This window comes from Cuculus canorus, chromosome 20, assembly GCF_017976375.1.
Source record: "Cuculus canorus isolate bCucCan1 chromosome 20, bCucCan1.pri, whole genome shotgun sequence".
Taxonomy (NCBI): Eukaryota; Metazoa; Chordata; class Aves; order Cuculiformes; family Cuculidae; genus Cuculus; species Cuculus canorus.
The window spans coordinates 4,061,715-4,081,324 of record NC_071420.1 but is presented as its reverse complement, the minus strand read 5'-3'; the positions used below and the strand labels follow the sequence as shown (position 1 = coordinate 4,081,324).

Below are 19,610 nucleotides of genomic sequence, written 5' to 3'. Positions count from 1 at the left end.
AATAGTTTCTATAAAAATGTGAAGTGAAAATGGCAGAGGAACTTTATGTAGCGAGTGCAGCTGTAGCTATTCAGCTATCACTCATCACTGCTCTGATGTACATAGGATGGATGTGTTTTCCTCATGTTGCTCTGATTTTGTACTTGCAGTAACTGTTATTTACATACAAATGCTTAATTTACCACCTACACAACCTGGCTCAGCCCCATCATTTCTTGCGGTGTTGTGTTCGCACGGCGCGTCATGCAGCACTCGAGAAGGAACCCAATCTCAGTGCACGGGCAGAGCTGGAAGGAGCTTTTCCCAGTTCACTGGCCGGTGTGTGGAATCGGGGAGCAGCAGTCTCCTTGCCCTCATGTCTGATGTGGACAGCCTTGCCTTCCTTGCCAGCATAAGGTGGTCAACTTGTCTGAAAGGGGTCAATCTGAAAGCACAGCAGCCAGGTTGATGCTCCCAAAGATCCTGTATTACAGTAAAAACAGCAGAAGCACAGATCTGTCATCAACCGAGGTGCTGAGGGGTCCCTGCCCTCATCCCTGGTACAGGTTTGCCAGTGATGAACTGAAAAGTGCCCTGAGCAGCCGGCTGCTAAGAGCCTCTGCAGTGTCACTCTGTCAGAGGGCACTGGAGGGATGATGGGGTTCAGTCGAAGTACAAGCAGAGTTAACGAGGTTTAATGGATCACTAAGAGACCTGCCAGACTGTTTGCATCCCCACATCACAAACACACAATACTACAGATAAGTTCAAACACTACAGATAAGTTCAAACATCTTCAGCAGTCCCAAGAATAACCTAAATAAGTGAAACTGAAGTCAACACAGGCTTCTTAACATTTATTCATTAATCCACCAGTGTGAGGCTGCTAATTAATATCACATTTGGCTGCAGCACAGGAAACCTGCCAGCCACGATGAACACTTGACAGCCTGGTAGGCAGGAAAAATGCCAGCTATCCCACTGGGAGAAAGCACCTCCATATGTGATCCAAATCCTTCAACCTTCATCCTCTTCTCCAGCCAGTAAGATGCTTGTGAGTTGCTCCTCAGAGACAGACAGTTCCTGGCAGGCTCCCACGGCCCGACTGAGGTAGACAGCCAGTATATGTTTGCACTGCAAATAATAGCACAGCCAAGTTAGCAGCAGGAGCAACGCAGGAATGTCATGCTCTATCTGGAAGCCACAGAAATCCATCCTGGCCAGATAGGGTCTAATGAAGCGCTCACGCCTCCCAGGAACATGGTTCCCTCTTGGCACACCAAGCCCAGGCACAGGCTGCCGCTCCAGTTGCACCAGGTCAGCTCTGCCATCAGGATCATGTAACACAGGGATCTGACAGAGGCCAAAGCTTCCACTGGCTCCTGATGCCCTCCTTACACACACACACACAGGAGAAGGCAGATCCAGACTATGAAAAACAAGAGTCAGCCTTGTGCTATCTGGCAGCCCACACGGCTCTCAAGCCCAACAGTATTTGGCCCAGGTGACAGAGGTCCTGGGACACACAGGATTCCCACAAGGGAGGAGTGGTTGGCACAGGGTGGGAGGACACTTGCAGACCATTTAGTTCCCCTGAGTCCTTCCTCCCTGGCACGGGGTGAACTGCACTGCTTTATGGTTGGACTCGATGATCCAGTGGGTCCTTTCTAACCTGGTGATTCTATGATCACCCAGACTCCATGTGGCATTCCCATTAGCAGCAACAGCCCTTGTTCCAAGAGTCCAGGGATTATTCATCTCTTGAAACTCAGAACAGTAATGCATAATTAAGAACAAAAGCTCTCCCTGGCCCTTGTAAGGCCTAGCTCCACCCAAACACGACTCCCAGAGGCCAGATTATGCAGTGGGTCAGGCACAGCCTGCGTGGCCAACTCAACATTCATGCATTTGCTCCCTTGGAAACTCCAGGCTGCTCAGGTTCAAGACAAAGAGCACAGCCTTCTCCCTAGCTCCCTGTCCTGGCCCCACGTTAAGGCAGACAACTTACCAGAAGGCTCTCACTCTTCTGCAACACAGTAAAATCAAAAGCAGGACATGTGCAGAAGTGGCAGGAACTGTAGCAAGTGTAGAGTTTCCCTGAGCTCCCAAGGACCTGAAATAAAGGCAGCCAGAAAGGGCAGGAGTCAGAGACAGACTTAATTTCTCTAATTCATCCTGTATCTAACCCGATGTTCTCTCCACAATCACTCAAAGCATGCAACAGGCAAGCAGGTGCTGCAATACAAAACTGTCCCCAAACACTTCATCAACCCATCTATGCTTGAAGCTCCTCAGCTTTCTCATGGTCTCCACAGGCTTCTCTCCCTGCTCCTCTACGTACACTGGTGCTTGCAGCAGACCTTGGCTCCAGTGACTTGTTTGCTGCTAAGAGATCAGAGAAAGGGCAGCAGCACAGAGCTCCCTCCCTGATCCCCCACAGCCGCCCCTCCAGCCAGCTCCCTCCCCCAGTACCGGCAGACACAGGATAATTGAAGATGACAAAGACTCTCTTGTCACACAAAGCTCATTTGTGAATCCAGGGCCAGCCCGGACCTGGAGACGGAAGGAGAGCAGCAGTGAGCACTTGCAGTAAGGCTTTTTCTAACCAGCTCCAGTGACTGAAGGCTGCAAAGGCTGTTCTACTCCCAAATCAGCTGCAGCTAGAGTTTTTCCTGAATAAACAAAGTTGAAGTCTCCAGAGAAGAAGCCTCTCTGCTCCACCTCTGGTTTGGGAACAGCACTGCCTCCTTTTCCCACATGCTGTTGCCCCTGCACCATGGGCACGGGACGCAGGCACTCAGGTGAGGGAGGCGTTTGTTTTCAGCACAGAGAAGCTGACAGGCAAACTGTGAGCTGCTAGAGCTGACCGTATGGTATAGAAAAGCCAACCTATGAATTATTTCTCTTCTGCCTTCTTCAAGACTAGAAAAACAGCTTTTGGAAAGCTACTTTAAGAGCCAACTGCTCTGCCTTCCTCCTATTGCAAGGGAAGGCTCTGCAGAGGCAGAACACACTCGCAGACCTTAAGAAGAAACTTTGCTCCATATATTGCGTGGACTTCACTAATGCTCTGAGGCCTAAAATGACACCTCACGGCCAAAACACAATTACTAGAGACCATTTACCATGATGTGCCTCATATCTGCCACAGTGAAAGCAAATGCTTCGTGTCAGCTCTGTGGCCTCAACAGCTGGCAATAACCCTTCCTGGATATTCCAAAGCGTGGTGGGGATTTACACGGGTGTGATCACCAGCAGTGCCCTCCTCTGCACGCAAGCCCCTGGAGTGCTGTCCGACAGCACACTCCTCTTCCATAGCAGACTTTAGATTCTGGTATGTGGCACGTATACACCTAAATCCAAAGATAAACACCAAAAAGTGAAAAGATAGTGGAGCTCTGCAGTACTGCTCCCTTCCAGGACACCCCTGATCCTCCTGGGTCCCTCCAGAGGAACACCACTCTTCCCCATCCAGAGCTGCACTCGCCAGGGGAACCCTCCTCTGTCTCCCACTCTCTGCACCTCTTGCTCAGCAGGTAATGCCCACAAGGTTTAAGTTCTTCCAGAAGTGCCTGTGCCTCATAATCCCCTTTACTCCCAGCAGATCCAGGACACGACTCACATTCCCATTTCAGGGTAAATCAGTCTTTTTTTTCAGTCTGGCCTTTACCCTGGGCCCTCCTCGTACTCCAGGCTCAGTTTGTTTCACTTGTGATAAGTTTGTTTTTCTCTAGCCCCTTTGGTTGTTTTTTCCAAGATGAAGTATTCTGATGGTGCCTTTGCTTCAGAAGTGTTTTCCTTTGGCAGGGGGGAAAGACACAGACACTGCCAGATTTGGGCTGAGCTTAGCGTTCCCCTGTCCTGACCTAGATGGCAAGAATGCAGCTTCTGCCTAATAAGGCAGAACCTAAAATCCAAAGACCAAGAGAAAAAGGTGCCTCTGTTTCTGGCCAGCTGCAGCCAAGCCAGGCACTGGGGTGCTCTCTTGGCCCTGAGATGCTCTGAGATTTCCTTCCACTGCCCCCATCTCCAGGCGCTTGCTGGCTGCACAGTGAGGAAAAATCACCAGGGTGGTGGTGTCACTGGCAGCACGTGGGGCTGCAGGAGGGCCAGTTGTGGCACCATGGCAGATCCAGCCAGGCAGCACCACAGCCTGTGCCAGGACCTGACACACAAATCCTTCACAGCGAGGCAGGCTGCCATACAGTTCTAGGAAGTCAATTAAAAAGAGACATAAAAAAGAAACATCCAATAAAAGCACAGGATGTGAGCAATGCAAGTGACAGTGGGCAGGGGGGCTAAAGCACAGCCTCTCCTCCTGCTAACTGGCTCCCCTCTCACCGCATTTCTGCAACTCGGGCGCAGGTGATAGGTGCCCCAGCTGCTGCCCACCGAATCCAGCACAGCTCCACCACCAGCCAGCATCCTCCACCTCTGCAGCAGGTAAGACTTATTTATCCCTGACCTGGATTTACAAGGATTGGCTTTAGTCCACAATACAAGCTCTTCTGGGATAATTAACAACTCTGAGATAATATCAGCCCTGGAATACCCCATCCATGCTACTCCTTTATTAAGCAGCAAGGGCATTAATGTGCATTAGAAGACAAATCATAGCTTTCACTTGACTGAAGGCTCTTCTCCCATCTCAGTTCCAGAGGGCAAGAGCTGCCTACACTGCAGGCTGCAGTCCTAGGGCCTGTCTGAGCAGAGCCATTTTCCCCCGAAGGCAAACATGTTCTGGTTGATATGGAACACAAACAGCATTTTAGCCCATGAAACATCAACATCTCAGATTTGGCTATGATGACCTAAAGGAGTTTCACAATAGCACCAGCCTCACATCCTCAACTGGAACAGCTCTCCAGATCCAGCTGCAAGTGAGAGCACCACCTCACATTCCAGCTCAACGACATCTGGGTGCAAATGGCAGAGCTGATTTCCTGAGGAATAAGTGAAAAGGATGACTGTGCATGCGTCCAGGCAGCCACGGATGCGTCCCCACTCCCCACTGCACTGGGCGTGCTTCCCTGCTGAGGGGGGAGTGCACACAGCTGGGATGTTTGTCTACACTGCACACACACAAAAGAAAAGTCAGTGAAGCTACTCAGCTACTCTTAAGTGCAGTGTCCCACTCTGTTGCAGTTTCTATGGCCCCGGCCAGTGTTCCTGTCACTGTTCCAGCCAGCGGCCACAGGGGAGGCTCTGCTCTGTTTCTGCATCTCAGACAGCTGTGCTAAGGGAGAATTTCGCAATGGGATCAGCCTCACATCCTCAGAGAAAACATCTCTTTACATTCCTCTGTTAATGAACTCATCAGCACGGCCTTAATCAGCAATTAAGCTCCACTAAAAAGGAATGCTGCTCAGAGCCACACATGCACCTGCAGGCAGGGACAGCTTCCTGCTGGTACACTGCCTGTCAGCTGGGATGGCATAGCACAGGCCCTGGGTGATGCAGGGGCTCCGCTCAGTTCATATCCATCAGCTACAAAGCTGAAGGCTGGGCTTGTCCCACATTGACCCCTGGTCACCAGCCCTGACCAACCTGTCCAGGGGTTCCTTCTCCACGGGGGAATTGATGGTTCCCTCCCTGCAGAGGCAGGAGGAGAGCAGTTCCAACACTTGCTCGTTGTCAATGCTCCAGTTGAGCCAACTGTTGGGGCCATCAGTAGATATCAATCGATCAGCTCCCATTCGGTGACTGCAGGACTGCCTCCAGCATGAATTTTGGGCCCCTTACTTCAGTGGGGAGAGGGCTGGGCAGTGTGGAGGGGTGCCTGCCTTGCTGCTGTTCAGCAACAACCCTGCCCAGATCAGAACAGGGTGTCAGGGAAGCACCCACCATATCAAAGCCCTCTCACTGTTCTCTGAACTCCGTGTCTTGCGAGGCTTCCTGCATCTCAGAGATGAATATTAGGCCTCCTAAGATGCAGATAACTCTGCCATGCTGCAGAAAAGCTGTGAGCACACATTTAGGCTCCCTGAGAACATCAGAGGCTCTAAGCAGTCCTCCTCATCCTTCACACAAAAGGGTGCTAAGTGCAGACCATGCATTCCAGTCTGCAAAGCTCTGCCTTAGCCTGCATGGCCTGACAAAACTCTGCAAGGAAACTGTGACCGTTCTCTGCCCAGTGGCATATTCAGCCAAGCAACAGTATAAAAGGAAAAGCCTTCAAGCGCTCAATTAGTGAGGCAGATGCTGTCCAAGGGCCTTGGAAGCAGTGCTTCTTAGGCTTTACCAAATACCTACAGGCAAGCCCTCAACTGAAATCAAAGGTTGTGTTCTTGAGCCCTGCGTGTTTATGAATCATGCTTCCCCGGAGAGGCTGATGTCCTCTCCAAAGCCCCAGAAGCGATAAAGAATCCATGAGCAAATGAAGCAATGCAAGCTCTGAACACGTGAAAAACGTTTGTGTCATTACCCAGGCCTGGCTTCACAGCTCTTCTCTTACCCTAGATGACCCCAAAGGATCTCAGCACCTCCAGTGAAGGAGAGAAGACTCTTTGCAGGGAGGATATTTGGAAACATTCCTCTTGGCTGCTGCAACAGTAAGCAAAGAGATCCCCCTTTCTCTGGTGCGTGAAAAAGCACAGCACCAGGTTCAGCAATGCTGTCTGAGGGGGGTCAGTAGTGCTAAGTAGAAGGAACTTGGTGCTGCTTCACTGAAATCGTCTAAGAACAGGATCCCACTGCTTATACAGGCTTGGCCGTGACCACACAGGCTGGATGCAGCTGCGCAGCGGCTCACAGGACAGACAGGCTGACCCCAACAGAGATGCCACCAGTGCTGTGGCACAGGACAGGAAGGAATTCTCCACACCACAGAAAAGTCCGAAAGAAGTGCCGATGGCTCCTCTCTTCACCTACTGAGCCTCAGCTCCATCTTTGATCCTGTGCTGTAAGAGGAGCATGGTCTCTAGGGCTAAGGTGAGCTCTGCTCCCTGAAATGCCATTTTATGAAGATGTTTCTGTGATTCACACACTTGGCTACAGTGAACTGGCGTGAAACCCATAGACTTGGCCTGCACTGCTTCCTCCCAGGCAGCAAGGATCCTATCGCCAAGCAGAGGTCAACAGTGTTCAGGACACAGGATCTGGAGTTTAACAGGGAAAGAAATGCAGTGACGGCAGATAACACTGGATTGCGTACAGCTTGACAAGAAGAGGAACTGCCTTTGCTGGATATGATGAAAGTAATAAAGTAAAATTAGCAAAGCCTGGAAAACTTCCTTCTGGCCCACAAACATGTAAGAAATTGTCTCTGACTGGCTAGGAGCCACAAAGAGAATGGTAGCGTACCATGCTGTTCTAATTCCAACCCATGGCTACTGCCCTTCAGTATCACTTTAGGAGTTTGTAGAACACTGACATCTCCCCATGTTTATCCAAGTGCACTTTATGTTCTGCAAATTAGGAAAATATTGTCTCACATGTCAACTGGAAACATCAGAAAAAGACTGAAGAGGCAAAAACGAGCGTGTACCTGGTATGCAATTCTTCCGCTGGGGGATGTGACTCGGGTGACAGAACGCTGATCCACCAGATCCAAAGCTGAGACAGCAGATGTGCCAAATATGAACTTCAGCCTGGAAAATAACGTGTGATCAGACAGGAAGACCATCTGGCTGAGCATTAATCCATGGGATTTAGCCCCACGGAGCCCAGAAGGCCTGTAGCAAAGGTTCCCATTGCCTCTCAAAAATCCCACCACTTACAGCTCCATTACTGGTGCTACCAAGCCATGGAGCGCATTTGTCATTCTCAGTTTTGCTGGTTTTCACTAAGCGACCCCTAATCCCCGTCCTGTCCTCTGAGAAAACCCCAGGACTCAGTCTTTAAGGACAGCCTCTACTCTACCAGCTCTTCAGAGCTTACGTTTTATATTCTTAAAAGAACTTTCAAATTCCCAAACTGCTCCCAAACTGTCCCACATCTCTGTGCAAAATCCCACTCGGATTTAATTCTGAGGCATTTTAAAGATTTTTATTTTTTTTTCTTACACAGGACAATACAGGTTCTGTGTCTCTTCCTCAGCACTATGACCCAAGCGCTACTCTGGCTGCCTGCTGCATAAACAGAACATTAAGTGGTTCTTGTCCTGAACTAAAATGAGACAAAGTCCATCAGAGGCCCAGCAGTGACATTTTTCAGTCAGTCGCTATGGCTGGGACACAGGGTTAGCCGTGTAGGTGAGGAGCTCTCTCCAAGCAGCACTTCTGGTCTGACAGTCCCTTTACAGATGACTGATGATTGCAACGGGAGTGTAGGTGAAGCAGGAGGCACAGGTTGTCTTTAGAGTGAGCTCATCAGCTGTTTTGTTAGTATTCCCGCAGTTCTTCCCATACAAACTCTGTGTAAACAGAGCACCGGCACTTAATCAATTTATCAGACAGTGAATCCAGACTCTAAGGCTGGAAACTTTGCTGCTGCGCCCCTTAAATACACTGAGTCTTCCCCAAGGCAAACCTCATCTCTGCTGGCAAAAAGAAGATGCAGGAAGGAAATCCCGGGGGAAGCACAGTGCTGGGGATCCAGCAGGGGTTACAGGTCACAGGCAGCGTTACACACGCAGCTCATATATCCTTGCTGCAATAAACTGTGAAACTGTCACATGAGCACAACAGGCACAAACAGGGATTTTAGTGGGAGCAGCACCAGGTAAATGCGAGCACATAGAGGCAGACTGTTAATGCCGAGGGGAAAAGGGGCTCTGGGACACCTCAACTGTGCATACAGGCTGACCTGGAGGAGCTGCCTGGGATCAGATTATTGACTGGATGGTCTGGAATCCCACCTCCAGCCATGGCCCACGTATCATGCCTCGGAGCAAGGAGAAATGATGATACATAGCTGCTTGAGCAATAGGAAATGCAGCAGTGGGGCGCTTTCCTCACCCCAGAGAAACTGGTGTAAACCCTGGAGAATGAATGAGTCACTTTGTAGTGATTACATCTCCTCTATCACAGTCACAACTGAGGTATAAATTATTCTTTCTCTCCCACCAAACTGCATCAATAGGAAACATGAGGGAAATACCTTAGATACTCCACTATATACGAAGCCACCAGAGAGCATCTGCAATCCAGCTACCAACAGGGCTCACAGACAGCAAATTTATTCCAGATAAACACCCAGGAACAACACATGCTTTATGTCACTCCACCCTCTTGGAAAACCCTTTCCTTTCCTTACAGCAGCCTTCCAGTACTTAAAGGGAGCCTACACTACATGAAAGCCAAGGAGGGGCTCTTTATCAGGGACTGCAGGGACGGGACAGGGGGGAATGGTTTGAAGCTGAAAGAGGGGAGATGAGATGAGATGAGATGAGATGAGATCTTAGGAAGAAATGTTTTGCTGTGAGGGTGGGGAGGCCCTGGCCCAGGTTGCCCAGAGCAGCGGTGGCTGCCCCATCCCTGGAGGGGTTCAAGGCCAGGTTGGATGGGGCTCAGAGCCCCTGATCCAGTGGGAGGTGTCCCTGCCCATGGCAGGGAAGTGGGACTGGATGGGCTTTAAGGTCCCTTCCAACTGAAAACATTCCTTGATTCTACGATTTATGGATAAGGGAGTGCCTGGCATGGGCTAAAGACAAGGTTAGCCTGTGAGTCCTGAAGGCACGGTAACTTCCACCTATATACTCACTGTCTGCACATCTCTGCGAGGACAATTCTATTCCCTGCTGATGCTGCGCCAGGGTATACAAAGCTATATGTCAAACACAGCCATCTGTACCTTAGCCTATCGTCCAGACAGTTCACAGGCTTAAAAGTTGTTCTATAATCTATATCCAGCTGCCCTGAGTGTGTTCCAAAGAGCTCAGGGGCAGCTCAGTTAACTTACAGACCTTTTATCTGCTGAGAAAGATCTGTGTAGTCGAGATTAGTTACAAGAATAAACAACAAGAAAATCAGCAGTGATGAAAAGATAGCACCAAACATGAGCGGGAGAAGAGGAGAAAGCCAAGGAACCTTTCCAACTCCAGCGAAGTCGCAAAGAGCCAAGGCAGAGCCCTGGCGTCTCAGCAGCATGGCTGACCTACGTGTCTGAGTCAAGCTCATTGATAACCAGCCAAGCAGACAGACTTATTCCAGGAAGACCAGAACTTCAGTTGCAGAAACTCAAGGCAACAAGGATTGGCTTCATCTGAGGACTGAGAGGAGTTGGGTGGGGGAACACTCAACGTAAGACATTCCTTAATGATTAGGTTTGGAACTATAAGGGGGACAAGTTTAATGAGTTTCAGTAACTTGCTTAAATTTGGGGAATTCTTTTTTTATGTATATCATTTGATCAGCCTAACAGGAAATAAGTAAGAGGAATGCCCAAAGGAAATTCACGGACTTCAGAGATTTGGAAGAGATTCAGCAATTAAATCAGAATACTTCTGATCCGCTGGTCACAGAGAACGGGTAGAAATGTAACTGCCAAGAGTTACCACCCAACTGTTACTACACTTCACAAGGGAACTTCTTTCCTCCTCTTTTCTTTTCTGACACAAAGGGAACAGTTGCGAGTCTTGTTAAGTATAACCCCACCCTTCAAAGGCCACTGCGGTCCTAGAAGTGGGCACCAGCACACACACCTTTCACAAGCATTATGTTGGATAACTTTAGATCCAAAGATATTGAGGCCCGAAGGGCTCCTGGTGATCTTCTTTCCTGGCTAAGTTTCAGGCAGGCAGGAACACAAAGTTAAAGATGAATCTGAAAAGGCTTTCTGACTGTGACAGCGCCTTTTCTCTGCCTTTAACACCAATTAGTGAGGGCTGCAGGAGCTGTGAAACTTGGATCCCTTAGGAGACCGCTTGGGAACAGCTGCAATATTAAGAAGCTTCAGTCAGGGCAAGGTGATGATGCTGACCTTCTAAAGAGAAGACAGCTCTCAGGGTAGGCAAATTAACAATTCCCATGTGCAGAGAGATGATATGCTCACTTCTCCCTTTCTATCACACATGCCTGTCACTCAAACAGAAGGGATCTCAGGATGCTGCTGTACTCCCAGTGATAGGAAAACCATGGAGAGAAGCAGCACTCCAGTGGCATGAATCACTGACACACAGTCCACTCTCACAGAGAGCTCGCTCCACATCTGAGAGTGAACTCAGAGCTCAGGTTAAACATTCTGGGTTTCTGCATGTTTAATTCACCCAAATTAGAGCAAGTCATGACACGAGATTCAGCGATACAAAGATAATTCCATGAATCTCTGGAAAAACCCTCGAGATTGCCTCTTTGGACCTTCCTTTCCACTACTAGAAAAACCACATCGCAACTCTGCTTGAGAAACGCGTACTGGTCAAATACAGGAAAGAAATAGCAGTAGTATGGAGAGTAAGTTATCAACTGTCGTTTAGCACGACACCAGGGACAAGAACTGAGGCAAAAGACACTTACCCCAGCAGCAGGTCATCGGGGACTGCAACAAAAAGAAAACAAAGCATGATTGTGCTGAACTTCCCCACTGGGAGAGATATAATGCCACAGGGAGGCTAGCGGCTCCCTGATGCACCCCACAGGCCCCACAGGACAGGGCTCTAGCCACCCTCACTAGCCACCCAAAAGCAACAAGGTGCAGCAAAATGACCTGCTATGGTAGCGCCAAGGCACTTTTCAAGTACATCTGTTAAATACCCATTCAAAACCACAGAGATTTATTTTAATATGAAATGTAGAAGCCCAAATGTATTTAACTTTCATAATATCCTACTCTTAAAAGCGTGCAAGAAACAGCACGCAGCTTCAACATCTTGCTTTGCCACTTTAAGAAGTCGGTTAAAAATATATATATAGGTTTCCCTGAAACTCTCTTGGCATCAGTTGGAAACTCTGGCATCAAAACTTTAAAAATGTTGTTCTTTTCCCAGCGCAGTCATGCAGGGCGCCACTAGTTTATGGCTTTTTATACAGCACGCAGAAACATAACATCTTCACTTACTAGAACTTCTTGTTATGATGGAAAATTAGGCTTCAGAAAACCAGTCTGTCTTTTTTAGCTAATGGCTCAGGCTCTGATCATCCTATCTGATATCTCTTATCACTAATGGGACATAGCATACAACATCTCTTTATCCTGCTGGAAGATCAAGACTTTTGACTTTCAAATTCTTTGTTCCAACAGTTCAAAATATTCACCCTGACCCATGCTGTTGGTTTGACTTTTCCAACCTTATCCTAATTTAATTCTCCAAAGCGATCCATCAGCTTGTTTCCATATTTTGGTCTCGGTGTATGTCTCGAAACTATTCAGGTGCTTTAAGGTGAAATACACCTTAAAAGGAAGGCTGACTTTCAGTTTTTCGAGTTTGCAACAGGATTTATAAAGCTTTTTTAAAAGTCACACGTAGATTTTTGGATCGGGTCTAAACTGACAGGAGCCACACCACACGTGTGCCAAAAAGCTGTCAATGTGGTCACTCTGACACTTTTCTCACTCAAAAGCAGTACTCAAACAGACTTCTCTGTGCTTATTTGGTTGGTTTTGGTGGTTAATATAAATAGATGCTTTCCTTAAGAAGAATTGTTCGGTGCTACTTATCAAAAAGTACTCAAACAGAGTAATATTCGTTCAGCACAGTTTACAGAACAATCTCAGTAAGTGCAACGAAGGTGGTTGTTGTTAACTAGCTGCTAGAATTGGCCAAGGTTTAACTGCTGGCTCATGCTTGCATCGTTCAGGCAATGAAGAGCTGTTCTTTGCCCTGAGATCTCCAACACCGCACCCTCTGCCGGTCAGCGACGAAACACGATTATTTTCATAAAACCATAGAAGAGTTTGGGTTGGAAGGGACCTTAAAGATCATCCAGTTCCAACCCCCTGCCATGGGCAGGGAAACCTCCCACTGGCTCAGGCTGCCCAAGGCCCATCCAGCCTGGCCTGGAACACCTCCAGGGATGGGGCAGCCACAGCTTCCCTGGGCAACCTGGGCCAGGGCCTCACCACTCTCACGGTGAAGAAATTCTTCCTAATGTCCAGTCTAAATCTGCCCCTCTCCAGTTTATACCCGTTTTGATGAAGACTTCCCTTTCAACTCTCGCTTTGGAGTTAGTGACTCTATAAAACCAACAGTACAGTACTACCTGAGCCTCCATCCCCTCAAGAGCTGGAGCCGCCCGACCCAGCCTGCCGCTCCTGACAGGGCAGGAACTCCGCACCCAAGGGGCTCGGCAGTGAATGGGAGCGCGGGGAGAGCCCCGCGAAGGTCTGGCAGCTCGGCCCTGGCCCCCCCGCGGGGACGGTTCTGCTGTTCTTTACGTACCGTGAGAGGTCTCCTGGAAAGCCTTTTTGATCTCTTTCAAAAGCTCTTCCGCCACGGCCGGCAGCGTGCTGCCCATCCCGCCGCGGCGGGAGCGGGGACAGCGGCAAACCACCGAGGTCACCGCACGCACCGGAACGCGGGGCGCCCTGTCCCCATCCCCGCCCGCGACGAGGCCCAGGAAAGGGCACCCCAGCACCTCGCGGACTGGGGTTTCGCTCTCGGAACAAGGGGGAAGGCCTCAAATCACGCGGGGACCTCCCGGACTCCTGCCCGCACTAACAGGCTCCGGGCAGACGGGGCCGACACAGGGGCCGACACAGGGACCGGCCCAGGCACGGGGGGTCTCTCCGGGCCGGGCAGCGGCGGGAGCGGCCTCAGGGCCGGCGGAGCCGGGTCACCGGGGCTGGACCTCCCCCCGACCGCGCCGCCATAGCAACAGGCGCCCTCCTGCCACGTGACATGTGGGGGAGTGATCACGTGATACTTCACCACATGGCGCCGGTGTCACGTGGAATCCACATCGCCCAGCTGCGGCGCCGTAGCAATGGGCGTCCTCCGCCCCCACGTGACGCGCGGACCGGTCATGTGACGTGCTATCACGTGACGATCACGTGACACCCCCCTGACCGGCAGGGCCCCGCGGGGACGATGCTGGCGGCGGCGCGGAGGGCACTGTGCGGGGTGTCCGCCCGGCGCGGCCCCGCGGGGCTCCTCCTGCCGCCCCGACCCGCCTGGCGCGGCCGGGCCCGCGGGGAGGAGGGCGGCAGCGGCACCGGCGGCGGCACCGGCTTCTCCGTGCGGCGGGTGGCCCGGCCGACCGGGGGGGCCCTGGGCTTGCTGGGAGGTGAGGCGGGTGGCGTCGGGGCGGGGCGGGCAGCGGCCACCGGGCAGCGGTCACCCTCGCCCTGCAGCCTTCTCCCTCTTCCCCAGGGATGACGAGGACGGCGAGGACGCCATTATCCTCCTGCTGAAGAGAGCCAAGGTGAGGTGGTGCCCTCTGCAGGGGCACGGCGGGTGTCACTTCAGGAGGGTGTCCCCTCAGCGCCTGGGCCATGTTGGGCATCACCTCAGGCAGGTGTCACTATAGTGCTGTGGCTGTCATCACCTCAGGTGGGTGTCACCTTGGTGCCTGTGCCATGGCAGGTGTCCCCTCAGCCCTGTGGCCACGGTGGGTGTCATCTCAGGCAGGGTCACCTCAGCCCCTGGGCCGTGGCAGGTATGTGCTCACGCAGGCGTCCCCTCAGTAGCTGGGCCATGGTGGGTGACCAGCCTGTCTCCTTTCCCCTCTCTCCCTGCAGCTCAGCATCATGAAGGGTGAGCTGGGAGAGGCCGACCGGATTCTGCACCAAGCCCTGCAGCTGTCGCACCAGGCAGATAACAAGAAAGCCATCATCTACACCTACAGCATGGTGAGGCTGAGGGGCTGGGCCGGCCCCGGGTCAGCTGTTCCCCTCAATGCTGGGCTGTGGCAGAAGGAAAAGGTGGTCGGTGAAAGCAGAAGCAGTTGTGTTGAGGCTGGTTCCTGTAGCCTCTGAGCTTCAACACTGTCTTTCTCTTCCAGATGGCAAACGTGGCCTTTATGCAGGGACAGCTGGACAATGTGAGTAACACTGTCTTTTTCTCTGTGGATTTGAAGAGGCTGACAGCTTGTGCAAGGTCTTGTGTGAGATAGTGAAGGTGCAGCACGCTGTGGCAAGCCACATACTGAGAGCTGTGAGGCAGAGGTCCCCGATACAAAGCAGAATGATTTGCCTGGGGACTGCAGTCCCATGGAGCGCGTGCTGCTAAGAAAGATGCTTTCACGGTTAAACTTTGAGCTTCAACACGATGTGCAAAGGAAGGGCACTTCTTACTGTTGGGTGCTACAGGCAGGCATTTAGCTATTGCACCAAGGTGAATCCAGGAAAGCCGTGTGGGCACACAGATGAGGTAAAACTGGGGCTGGTGTAGCAGTCCTGCAGTAGAAACTGAAAGGATGCACTATGGCAGCACCCTCAGGCTCCCGTTAGCCCTTCACATCTGACTGGTCTCAACATACAATGTAAATGCCACAAATTGGGATGGATTTTTCCCAGGTTTCTCCCAGCAGCCTGCCTCCATCCAGAGCAGAGATCTTTTGGTTTAGCTGCCGTCATTCCTCAGTATTCTCTTCAAAATTCTCATTTCAGGCAGAAAAGCTCTACAAAGCGAGTATGAGCTATATGCTTGCTGGGGACACGAAGGAGGTATGTTCTTCTGATAAAGACTTCGGGGGGGGGGGGCGGGTATTAACAACGCTTTGGTCTGTTTCTTGTGCTGTATTACCTCCTACTGGAGATTGGCATTACTAGCCGTGAGCTTGCCAGCCTCTCAAAAACTTCCTTTGAGGGAGTGGCAGCTCTAGAGACAACAGGATGGGCATTTTCCAGGTCTACACTTGTTCTGTGTCAATATAATGTTTATGTTGGGGAGTTGCAAGAAGAATAACAGTTGTTTTGTGTGCTCCTGGCAGGATGACAATGCAATCCTTGAGATGTCCCTCAAGCTGGCCAGTATCTATGCTGCTCAGAAACAGTGAGTTCCCTGCTACAGGCATCCTTTGCTTTCATCTCAGCGTCACAGTGGCAGCGGTGGCCAAGCAGAAGCTCATTAAGAACCGAGTGCGTGAGGACGCTTTGATGTGACAAGATACCATTGACATAAGGGGTCCCATAGGCATGATATTTGTCTGCCCGCTGTCCCATAGCACAGGGATTGCTGTTGTGACCTGCCCAGCTTAGGGCAGAAGCAGCCATAGAGGACATAGCTCTTTTGTCTTAAGTCCACACCTCATGGGAGGCTTCTGAAGCAGTTGGTGGCTTCACTTTTCAGTGGAGTCTCACCTTAGCTGGGGGATGGGGCCCTCATCACCCCTGGGCTTCCTTGGGTGAAGAGAAGGGGCCAGGCCTTGATCAAGAAGAGAGCACTGAGGGGCAGGAAGAGTTGGGTGAAGGGGAAAAGTTGTTTTACAGGCCACCTAGAATGAGGGATTGAAGGTGTTCACATCCATCCCTACAGGGATGGAAGGAGCTTTGCTTTGCTCAGGTGTTGCGCTTTGCTCAGGTGTTGCACTTTGCAGGCACAAATTAGCCCTGGCTGGCTACGAGTTCTGCATCCTGACCTTAGAGGAGAAGATTGCCAAGCAAAAGGACTTGCCTGAAGATGTCTTACCAGGTGGGACTGCCTTGCCTGCCAAAGGCTCCTCTTTGTCTCTTCTCTATTTCCCTGTCCTTGATGTTGCACCTTCGTCACATCAGTTCATTCTCTTCACACTGCACGGCTTCCTGCTCTTGTAGGATGGAGACTTGTGTTTGATCTTGTAGAAGTCATCACTTCCACTTCTCTGTCTTTGCAGCCGAAGAAAAGGCCAACACCCGTCTCTTGCTTGGGATGAGCCTGGACTCCTACGCTCGCTATCTCATAAACATTAACCAGCTCCCAGTGGCCCAAAAAATGTACGAGAAGGCTCTGAAGATCTCACACGATGTTCAGGGAGAGACTCATCCACAGGTGATGTGTACGGTGGGAGTTGGACCGTGATGGGAAAGGAAGGCTAACCTCGGAAATGAGACAGCCTTAGAAGCAGCTTTGCTGGCAACAAACACAGCACTAAATCAGGTTCTGTTTTCCTGCCAGGAAGAACGAGCATGCAGTATGCCGATAGATAAATGTAAGACACGATCTTACCAAAAGCTTCTCTGGGAAATACTGCTTGTACTCGTGTGATGGGAATAAATGTGGTCCTTCGGCCTTCTCACAGGTCCTGCTCTGAGGCTTCCTTTTCTGTCCTGGTGCAGACTGTGGTGTTGATGAATGACTTGGCCACTGTACTGGATGCTCAAGGACGCTACGACGAGGCATACTCCTATGTGAAGAGGGCGGCTGAGCTGGCAAAGGAGACCCAGCACCCTGAGGAACACATGGTGCTGAATAACCTGGCAGCAATTCTGATGCACAAAGGTAAATACCAGTCCATGTCACTGTGCTCTTGCGGGTACGTGTGTTGTAGAGCTGAACTGTAGTGTTATGCCTGTGTCACTGTGTTTCGTTTGAGCGGTAGTTCTGCTGATTTGGTGCAGGCAACCTGTGTTGTGTTTAGGCTGAATTCAGCTGCTGAAGGATCTTGTCCGAAATAAATGCAGTAGTGGTGCATCTTACTCAAGATTGCCAGAGAATGTAGTTTCCCTTGTCCTGTATGTACAGTAACTGGTTCCAAAAGGACAGAAGACGTGCTTAAGACTTGTTTCTCTGAGATCTTAATGCTGTAGAAGCACCTGGTCCCATCATCATTGCTGCTGTCCAACTCTCGGAGTTGGCACCCTATGCTGGATGTTTTCTGAGCCTCCCTATTCCTGATGTGTTCCAAGTTGTCCGGGCTTGTCCTTTTGCATTTGGTCACCTTTAGGAGGGGACTCTTCAAATGCCAATGTTAGTTAGCCGTGATCCTTTTTCCTCTTGCTGCAGAAGACTTCCTGCAAGCAAAACAAGTGTACAAAGCAGCTCTGAAGCAGGCACAACAGAAGGGAGATACTGCTTCTGTCCAGCATATCCAGGAAGAACTAGCTGAGCTGGCCAAGAGGAGAAAGGGCTCCAAATAAGCTCAGCTGTGGAGCCCTGCCTTGAGGGGGCTGACAGCAGCAAGGGCTGGTCCATACACGCAGCTGGGACCAGGCTGGTGCAGTTCTCCGGGAAGCAGCGGTGAGGAGTTTAAGGACTGCTTAATGGAAGGGCTGCTGTTGCCTAACAGCTTAGCCCAAAATAAAGTTGTGAGATCTTAACTCTGAACCTGTGGTGTAGTCTGTCACTGTGCTGGTGCTTTAACTTAGTCTTGGCTGCCAGCAAAGTGTAAGCCGAGCCTGGTATTAATACTTGCACAGAAGTCAAGGAACAGTCACTTGCTACTCCTGACTGTTCACAAATGTATTCCATTTCAAAACACAGCGCTACTAAAGCTACGTCCTGAAAAAGAGAACAGGCAGGAATAGTTTTGCTCTTTACTTCTGTTAGTGCTACAGCTCAGTGTGGTTTATCTTCAGCAGAACCTTTCCCAAACTGTGCCTGTACTGTGACAGAGCGGTAGCTCCGTGTCCTTTTCAAACAGGTTACCTGAGGATCAAGTGTGTTTCTTCAAAGCATTTAGCACCCAAAGATAGAATGTGCCCTCTCAGAGGGGTAGGACTGCTACCAAAACAGAGCTGTTGTCAAAAATAAAACACACACACTGCCACCTTACCCCAGTCAAGAGCACACTAAGTGCCAAAGCTGTCCTCTCCTGGGGAGGTCAGTGCTAGAATGCCGAGGCTCCCTGCTGGAAAAGATCGTGTGTATAAACTATCTCGGTTGTAGCTGCGCACCTGCATCTGAATCAAGTAGGAACAGTCTGCTCATACAGCAGAATTTTTCAGTTCTGCCCTGCAAGGAAGCCTAACGTTAAAGACAAAGGAGAATTAAACCAGAAATTCTATCAGTTCTGCTGTCCTAGCAAAGTACAAACTGTAATTCTGTCACTAACCAAGCATTATTTTAACCTCTCACTTGTAAGAGCTTCAGCTGGTTAGTATTAGGTTGGTGCAAAAGTAATTGCTGGTTTTGTTGTAAACTTTGGTTCTTATTTTTGATTAAACTTTTAACTGTGATCATTTACTACACCATTTTAAAGAATGAAGTTTGCTCTATTTACGCTAAAGGTTTTGGTTTCACTGTTTATGCTTTTTTATATTATGCTGTCAAATTAAAGATGGAAAAAACCAAATTTGAGTAATTTTGTTCTATGAGTTTAAAAGGGGATGCAAGTGTAGCAGTTCTGCTTATCAGCTGAGCAGTTGGCTGGGGGACTATCTGTGAACATACAGGTCGACATTGGTTTCAAAAATTTCCTAACAGAAATGAGAGCCTTCAAAGATGACGTGGTCATGGATGTCCTTGTGCAACACATGACCAGTTGAGGGCCAGCATTGAAGGGGATCCATGCAAAACAACCCCAGAGGTTGCAGAAGAACTAAATGGTGACTGCTCAGCAGCTGCTCGTCATTTGCACTAATCTGGAAGATCAGGAAAGCTCCACCCATGAGTGCTGCATGAGTTGAACAAAAATCAAAACATTGCCATTACAGAGTTTGCTCTGCACTTTTGTGCAACAAAACTGATCTGTTTCTTGATCACACCGTGACGTGTCAAAAAAACAGATTCCGTACAATAACTGGTGGCGTTCTGTGCAGTGGCTGGACTGAGGTGAAGCACCAAAACACTTCCTCAAACCCAAGCTGTATCAAAAGAAGGTGGTGGTGACTGTTTGGTGGTTGGCAAGTAGAATCATCCACAACTTGAATCCTGGTGGAACCATTACAGCACAGAAGTA

The 19,610-nt window shown here is 50.1% G+C and overlaps 2 protein-coding genes across 5 annotated transcripts; one reads left to right on the top strand and one right to left on the bottom strand.

The window, feature by feature from the left end:
• Positions 1 to 329: 329 nt before the first annotated feature.
• ZSWIM7 (zinc finger SWIM-type containing 7) lies at positions 330 to 13,549 on the bottom strand. 3 transcript variants are annotated; one of them, XM_054084833.1, is made up of 6 exons: positions 13,235 to 13,549; positions 11,373 to 11,394; positions 7,466 to 7,568; positions 1,988 to 2,092; positions 975 to 1,113; positions 330 to 462 (listed from the first exon to the last, which is right to left on the bottom strand). In XM_054084833.1, the coding sequence occupies exons 1-5, from the start codon at positions 13,308 to 13,310 to the stop codon at positions 997 to 999; spliced, it is 423 nt and encodes a 140-aa protein (XP_053940808.1). In that variant the 5' UTR covers positions 13,311 to 13,549; the 3' UTR covers positions 330 to 462; positions 975 to 996. The 3 variants fall into 3 exon arrangements, with proteins under 3 accessions (XP_053940808.1, XP_053940809.1, XP_009556811.2); XM_009558516.2 differs by lacking the exon at positions 330 to 462 and having other exon boundaries at positions 608 to 1,113; XM_054084834.1 differs by lacking the exons at positions 330 to 462; positions 11,373 to 11,394; positions 13,235 to 13,549 and adding an exon at positions 8,725 to 9,275 and having other exon boundaries at positions 562 to 1,113.
• A 314-nt stretch (positions 13,550 to 13,863) lies between these two features.
• Positions 13,864 to 18,992, top strand: TTC19 (tetratricopeptide repeat domain 19). Of its 2 annotated transcripts, none has more exons than XM_054084974.1 (10): positions 13,864 to 14,078; positions 14,146 to 14,216; positions 14,533 to 14,643; positions 14,796 to 14,834; positions 15,403 to 15,459; positions 15,726 to 15,787; positions 16,332 to 16,426; positions 16,608 to 16,762; positions 17,050 to 17,212; positions 17,717 to 18,992. In XM_054084974.1, exons 1-10 carry the CDS (start codon positions 13,883 to 13,885, stop codon positions 17,848 to 17,850), a joined length of 1,083 nt encoding a protein of 360 aa, XP_053940949.1. In that variant the 5' UTR covers positions 13,864 to 13,882; the 3' UTR covers positions 17,851 to 18,992. The 2 variants fall into 2 exon arrangements, with proteins under 2 accessions (XP_053940949.1, XP_053940950.1); XM_054084975.1 differs by lacking the exon at positions 17,717 to 18,992 and adding an exon at positions 16,889 to 16,922 and having other exon boundaries at positions 17,013 to 17,200.
• Positions 18,993 to 19,610: the final 618 nt, after the last annotated feature.

Bases quoted from the DNA above. Each gene is read 5' to 3' on its own strand.
- ZSWIM7 (XM_054084833.1), bottom strand. From the start codon at position 13,310: ATGGGCAGCACGCTGCCGGCCGTGGCGGAAGAGCTTTTGAAAGAGATC. The intron at 11,395-13,234 runs GTACGTAAAGAA...TTTTTGTTGCAG, and splicing joins TTTCCAGGAGACCTCTCACG to TCCCCGATGACCTGCTGCTG. The intron at 7,569-11,372 runs GTAAGTGTCTTT...GTTATTTTCCAG, and splicing joins CCCGATGACCTGCTGCTGGG to GCTGAAGTTCATATTTGGCA.
- TTC19 (XM_054084974.1), top strand. From the start codon at position 13,883: ATGCTGGCGGCGGCGCGGAGGGCACTGTGCGGGGTGTCCGCCCGGCGC. The intron at 15,788-16,331 runs GTGAGTTCCCTG...TGCACTTTGCAG, and splicing joins ATCTATGCTGCTCAGAAACA to GCACAAATTAGCCCTGGCTG. The intron at 16,427-16,607 runs GTGGGACTGCCT...CTGTCTTTGCAG, and splicing joins GCCTGAAGATGTCTTACCAG to CCGAAGAAAAGGCCAACACC.